Here is a 7,670-nt window from a genome sequence, read left to right as displayed (position 1 = left end):
CTTACCATGTAAATCCTCTTTGTTACCACATTGCTTTATGGGTAGCATGGACTACCAATTCAGAGATATAATTGAAAAGTCTGAAAAACGTCATCTAAGCCTTAATATTTTTGTCATTTATTTATACAACCTTGATCAACAAAGGAAAGAGCATCGCCTCTTTCAATCAATCGATCCATGCACCCTTCCACATCTTACCATGTAAATCCTCTTTGTTACCACATTGCTTTATGGGTAGCATGGACTACCAATTCAGAGATATAATTGAAAAGTCTGAAAAACGTCATCTAAGCCTTAATATTTTTGTCATTTATTTATACAACCTTGATCAACAAAGGAAAGAGCATCGCCTCTTTCAATCAATCGATCCATGCACCCTTCCACATAATGCTACTTTGTTACATTAGTTTTCATTATCTTCTCTTGATTGTTTAATAAGGAAAATTTTGCTCTAATGAATTTAATACAATTTTTAGTAAAAAAATAAAAAAAATTTAAGTCGTGTTCAATCATTGTTAGGATGCTTAAGAATATTGGTTTGCGGTTATGGCACTAAAATTAGAGTTTCAAAGAAATATGGAAGTAGATGGCAAATAGCGCTCCTTAACAAGAACCCTAATTAGGATTTCACAAATTTAAGGATTTGATGTAATGCATAATTAGGTTTTCCAAACTAAAAGAATTGATTCACAAATTCATTAAGTTGGCCTTCTGGTGGTAAAGTGAATAGAACAAAGGTTGCTCACAATTTAAAGATAGTGCTAGTGCCTCTCAATTCATAAGGGTTTGCTAGAATTTCCCTCAGATGGAAAAAGAAGGCCTAGAGGGTCTTGAGTAAGAGGGGATAAAGCTTAGCAGGTTGTAACAAGGAAAATTGACTTTAAACTCTCATGCTTTATGGCCCTAAACAAAACGATTACAATAAATACCTACTATGGCTCAGATCAAGTTGTACACAAAAGGATCACAACAAGATCCTTTCTTGCAGAGCAATATCTATCATTCAAAGATATCCAAACTATCATTATAAAATAAAGTAATATTTATAAAAGAAAGCCTCATATGCTAAACAATATCATGTCTATCAAATTAAGAAATATTATTATACATATCCTTACTAATTAAAAATAACTATATACAAAACACGGGCTTATGCAAATTTTAAAATATCTTACTAAATATAGAATATTAACAAAAATGCTAAAAAAATGTCCTAGCACCAAATGATCAAGGTCTGCATTATCATTCATTATTGTATGTAAGTGATGGCATGCACCCTCTTGATGTGGTTGGCCCATGGACTAGCCAAGTCTCCTTGACATGGTCATGTCCAAATGGTGTAGTGTGTCGGCTTAAGAGAAGCCAGTCAATATGATGTTGGTTAAAGTTAACATTAACCAACCAATTTGGTGCATCTAATCCATGATGATATAACCAACACAAATGTTGTTTTAACTGGCTTTAGGATGTAATCAAACAAAGGAGAGTTGTTGTCGCCACCATTTTGGATTGTTGCCTCCTTTAATTGCCTCTTGAGGTATGATAACTTGAAGAAATATGACTTGTGTGGCATACATTTCTTAACATTCACAATAATCATTTACCATAGACTATAATACCCCAATGTCAATAGTTATCATTTATTTTAACAATTTTCAAATAGGACACACACACATCTGATACAAGTAGCAAAGCACTATTTTGTAAATTTAATTTGAACGTATTATATGATGTAATTGACATGATATATTCGAGTATTCAATTATTATAAACTAACAACATGATAAAACATCACATTAGAGTTTTCAGATTCCAAACAAATAGCAAAGTGATTTTTAATGAAGAAATTGGCATACGTAAGAGAATCAAAATGAGGTTAATATAATGGAATTAATGCTTAAGAAAAACCGTATGGACCAGATAGAGTACTATAATAAAAAATAAGTCCATTCATAGAGTCAATGTGGAGTATCACATATGACATTTTCCATAGTTTTTCAAATAGATGCAGTGTGTGAACCTCCACAGAAAAGACCAGAACTAACTATTACCGAGATGTCCGTTAAATAATCAATATATAAAAAAGAAAAAAAAGCATAAGTGATGTTACTCCAAATTCATGACATAGCACAATCCACAAAAATAAAAAAGGCAAAGCAATTTTTAGATCACTATTCTCATACCAGTATAATCATCACAACCTAAAGTAAGATCTCATCGAACTGAATACAAATAATAACATACTTGAACGTATTTCCATAAGAATCTAACGAGAAACTTCGTTCAGGTACTAACTGCTTCAAAGCAATCAAATGCCGGAATTGCAAACAAAAAACTAGTTCGTAAATACTTCACTAATGTTGAACAAAAACTAAAAAACCAATTAGGTTTGCATCTAGATATATCTTTATCTACAATCCTTTGTGTACAATGGATTTAACATTAACAGTTCCATGTACGTTCCAAACCAAATCTTTCAAATTGGCTGATATATCAAAATCAAAAGCCACATTTGTTTTCCAAGTAATCCTAATAGAAGACAACATGGCATAATTTGGAGAGACAAAATATAAAATTGCAAACGCCGTTCTCTTCTTTAGTCAAGAAACAAGATAAGAGAAACTTCACCTCGAGGAACTCCTCGGCATAAGCCTGGGCGAGCTGTGCCTTGAGTTGGTCCATCATCGCCTCTGCTGAAGGGCCCGACGACCCGGACGCCCCGGATGACAACGAAGACGAAGAAGATGAAAAGGGATCCATAGCTAGTTTTTTTTCTCTTTTTTCTCTTTTTTCTCTTCTAAACTCTTTGCGGCAGAAAATGAAACCCTAGTTACTTGGACTGGTACAATGGAGATTTTATGGTTAACAGAGGGCAGTGGCTGCAAGTAAGATTTAACTAAGTAGGATAATAATCGTTAAATTTGGATTTTGAACATTTTAAGGCAATTAAATCCTAAAAATTATTTAATAGTCAAAAATTAAATTTAATTAAATTTTGATGAATAATTATTTATATTAATATTTAACTGTATTAGATCAAATAAAATTTTAATAATAATTATTGTTAATGAAATTAAAATAGAGTTTATAATTATAATGAATTTAAATAAATTATATTTAAGCATATTTATTATATATTAATATCTTAATTAAATATTAATTAATAAAGTATTAAATATTGAAAAAAAAAAAAACAATTTTCTTAGCGATAAAAATTGGAAGTGGCTTATTATCTATAAAACAATAAGTGTAATTCCCAATTACATTAAACCTATGTTCATTAAATTCATAGTTTAGATAATCATTAAATGTGAATTATTTATGTTCTTAGAATATATAATGTCACTCACACATTCACATGAGTATGCTAATGTATTTGTATTATCTTATGTATTATAATTATTATTGTAACATTTTGAATTTCTGAAATGATTTTTAAAATGCAAAATCTGAATTCCTATTTGAACTGCAGCATGGTGTCACTATGCCTTTGAGCGTCTAGGTGTTGGGTTTCGGAGAACAGTGGCCCCCGAAATGGCGCCTACAATGTTGAAATCTATGTTCTATATTAATTTTGAATTCGGCATGCAGAGCTACGATACTTTATGGTGGCGCGGCGGCACTACACATTAAAAATTATTTTTATACATAGTTTATCTCCAAGAAACCGCCTCTCTCACCTCCAACACTTGCTTGCATGAGAAGAAACATAAGAGGGGGAGAAGAGGAGAGAGGAAGGTAAAGTTCAGATTTAGGTCGTCAATCTGCTTCGCTGTTTTTACAAAAATTGCGTAGATCGAGGTAGAGAATTGTCATCCTATCTTTATTTTCAAATATTTTGATTTTGACCGACAGATTTTTTCTGAATAGATTTTTATTGCATTTTCCCCTTATTTATCAAATCAAGCTTTGATCACGCAACTTTCTATATATTATAGTACTGAATATTATTAACGATTTGACTGGTTAATTTTAAGATTTTATCTTGTATAAGAAAAGTTATACTATTTTATTTGATTTGCTCAAAATAGAATTTTAATATTTGATAAAAGCATATTGTTAACTAAAGAATTGAGCATGAAAATAGATATATTATTGGGTAATCAGTAATGGTTGGTCGCTATTACTTTTATAATAATGTGTGTATGAGAAACAAGTAAATGTTGGTTTACTCGTTGGTTGAAGTTTGATAACATGTACTAGATGATGGTCTGATGGACTTTCTGGTTTAGTGTTATCCTCTAGTGATTCACGTGATATAACATCACATTATTATAATGACAGTAAGGAGTGGCGACTATGTTTATTGAGTTAATGGTTGCATACTACTAATTACTAAATACTGGAAAAACACCTTGATAGGCAAAACTACATACTTGTTGAATATTATTAAATAATATTACTAAAATGTATGTTATTGATTCATTGTTACTATTCAACCTGATAGTTACTACACTAAATTATTGTTACTACACTATTATCACCATACTATTTTATTATTCTATTGATCATTGGTTTATTGTCACTATATTATTTATTGTTACTATCATCAGTATTATAAATATTGATATTGTTATTGTTAGTGATTCATTGTCATTGTTGATACTATTAATACGTTATTTACTAATCTATTGATAATGGGCATGTGATTCCCAAACTGAATAAGTGATATTGAGCATGCGATATAAAATAATGATTGCATATTATACTTTAAGATATTGATTAGATACTGGTAAATAATTGTTGTACTTCATATGTATGCTGATTTGATTGTACCGTGCAGTCATGGATTCTCACATTTTTCTAGATATTTCTTGTTATTGATTTACATGATTTCCCCATTGTTTATTTGATTCAATTTCTTTACTATGTCGCTGATTTAGTGGCTTATTGATTTACTTGTTTATTAGTACCAATTCAACTGATTTTCATATCAAATTGCTCTACCATTCACTAATTTTATTATTTTTGAACTGCACAGATCCATGATCATAATGATTGTTATTGTTATGAATTGACTAACAATATGCATACTGCTTCTTTACTGTGCTTTAAGTTTAATTGTAGGATTTAGTAATCTGTTGGACTTCTTAGCTCATTATATATGATTTAAATAATTTTAGATCAAGACAGAGGATCATGAGTGTAATATTGATCAAGATTCCTCATTGGCTTTGCTTCTTTGTTTTAGTTATTCATTTGTACTCACAACTTGATGACATGCTATATTTTTACGATTCTTGAGTATTGTACATAATTTTTTTAAAAAATAAACACAAATATTATTAATGTTTTTATCAATAGAATGATTTTTGTTGTTAGTGTATATTAAATTAGATAGTTATGATTGTTGTATAATAAAAGATAAAAAAAGAATTCTTCTAATTTAAATTAAGGGCGTTATAATTATATACTATTAATAATTAATGTATAATTTATTTATTTATATTGAAATAATAAATACAATTTTATAGAAATATAGGGGTCCAATTTTTGTGTTTTACATGTCTTCTAGTACAAGTGATGACATTAAAAATAGCAATTCTATTATAATTTAGAAATTTGACCATTTATGAAAATTTTCTACTTTATAAATTATTGTGTTACAAATATTGTCATGAACAAAAAGTTGGTTATTATTTATAATTATCTTCAAAATGTTAAAGCAGAATAAGTTTTCATCGCCATCATTCAAACATAAAAAAAAAAGCATTTGCGTTACTCTCATCTAACAAAGGATGGAAAGATTTGTTATTTGTCATTTTCATCAAACATTGAGTAATCAAGGAGGCTTTCAATCATCATCAATGCATTAAGGGGATGTAAAAGAATACTTCAGATTGATTTGAATGAGTGTAAAAAGAATGATTGAGATTATTATTTTTTGTCTAGTTTGAAGTAAAATAAATGTAATATAAAGTATAAAAAGACAGCAGTCGGTAACCAACTTTGGCGGCGATGGTAATAGACAACAATGGTGGCTGGTGATGTTGGTCGGCAGGCGACATAGGTGATGGTCGGTAGCAGTAGTGGACAATAGCAATGGTCGGTGATTGTGGCTGGAGGCGGCGGGTGACTTGTGACGGCAATAGCAATAAATTTTTGATGTATTTGGAACTTGCAAATCAGAGAAATTCTAAATACACAAAAAATGAACTAAATAGTAAATTCAAAATGTACCAAAAATTTATACTACATTTATTTTACTTCAAATCAAATGTAAATATTTTCAAAACCTATGTGTTTGAAATACTATATACTCCATTTACAGTCAATCAAACAACCTCTAAGATTTATCCATTCACTTAGCATGGATGAGTTCTATATAAAAGGAGGTATGGGAATTTTTTCCAACCTCTTTCTCTCCTTTTTTTTTTTTTTTGCCCCAAAAGCAATGTAGGATTGTTTGGATTGTTTTATTAAATAAGGATTTAATCATATTATATTTAATATAGCGAGAAAAACCCATGTTTAAGATGGAGAAAATAATTTGAAGGTGTTGATGTTGATGGCTATGTGAGGAAACTAAAAATAGTCCTAAATATGGGCTATAAACTAGACAACCATGTAATTATATTTGTTATGTGTATTGAATCAAGGAATGCTTGGAAGGCCAATTGAATATTTTAGAAATAGATAATGCTCTAGAATTCTATGTGAATATATGATATAAATGTGAAAAATGAGTAGAATTGAGAATAAATTTATAAATTTTGACGGAGGTATTTCAGCTGTTATTTAGAAGTATATCGAAGGATTTCATGTTATTATCATCAATGAACATACTAAGATTTCGTTTGGAGCGACTTTCTTACTGCTTCTTAAAACAACTGTATCGTACAAGAATTAATTTTTTTGTACTAAAAAATTATATAAAAAAAAATAAAAAAACAATTCCAAAATGAAGCCTAAATCATGCTATTTCCTTGAATAAAAATTATTTGGTGATCCCTCCACCCCTCCACTAAGCTAACCTAACTTTTTTGGGTCTATTTGAGCAATTAAATACCCTTTGATTATATCATTATGGATATGACTAAAATGCCCATACACATAAATAAGAAAATCTATCCAAGTTTCATAGATTTAAAGAGATTGTGATAAAATTTTGAAGAGGATTTCATAAGAGAAACTTTAGAGCTCTAGTTACCAATTAGGTTAAAATCTATCATCATCAATAAAAATTGACGCCCTCCATTTACAATGTGGCCAATGCCCATAATAAACAATTAGGCATCACCAATTATATCAGCACTTGCCTTCTACACCAACATTGATGCTTCTCATCGTCAATATGGTAGTTACTCGTCATCGACACCAACACTCTCACCTACCATCATAAACAAGGCTAACATTCATTGTTTAATTGCATCATTGACAATACTTACTATCACCAATAAAGTCATTATCCACCATTAAAATTGAGTCTAACACTCTTATTGCTAAGGCGAATTATTGCATCCGGTCACCTGACATCCGGACAACCAATCCGGATGCGCCACGTCACCCAAATACGTCAGGACTCCGTATATTTTGCTGATGTGACACGTCTGGATTGGTGTCCAGACGAATCTAGACACCGGACGAAATAATTTACCTATTGCTACAATCTCTAATGCCCACTATTATCACAAGACCAACATCTATTGTCAACAATAAGTACAACACCA

General features: G+C 30.3%; 1 protein-coding gene across 1 annotated transcript in view; it reads right to left on the bottom strand.

The window, feature by feature from the left end:
* Nucleotides 1–2,820, bottom strand: part of LOC110094463 (mitochondrial import inner membrane translocase subunit Tim13) — an 8,335-nt gene extending 5,515 nt beyond the window's left edge. The window contains exon 1 of the mRNA XM_020819713.2: nt 2,629–2,820. Coding sequence (XP_020675372.2) covers nt 2,629–2,760 — 132 coding nt within the window. The 5' untranslated portion in view covers nt 2,761–2,820. The remainder of the gene's footprint in view (nt 1–2,628) is intronic.
* Between the last annotated feature and the right edge of the window lie 4,850 nt (nt 2,821–7,670).

The sequence above is a fragment of the Dendrobium catenatum genome, unplaced genomic scaffold (genome assembly GCF_001605985.2).
Source record: "Dendrobium catenatum unplaced genomic scaffold, ASM160598v2 fragScaff_scaffold_629, whole genome shotgun sequence".
NCBI lineage: Eukaryota > Viridiplantae > Streptophyta > Magnoliopsida > Asparagales > Orchidaceae > Dendrobium > Dendrobium catenatum.
The sequence above is the reverse complement of the archived record's forward strand: the minus strand, read 5'-3'. Positions and strand labels throughout refer to the sequence as shown.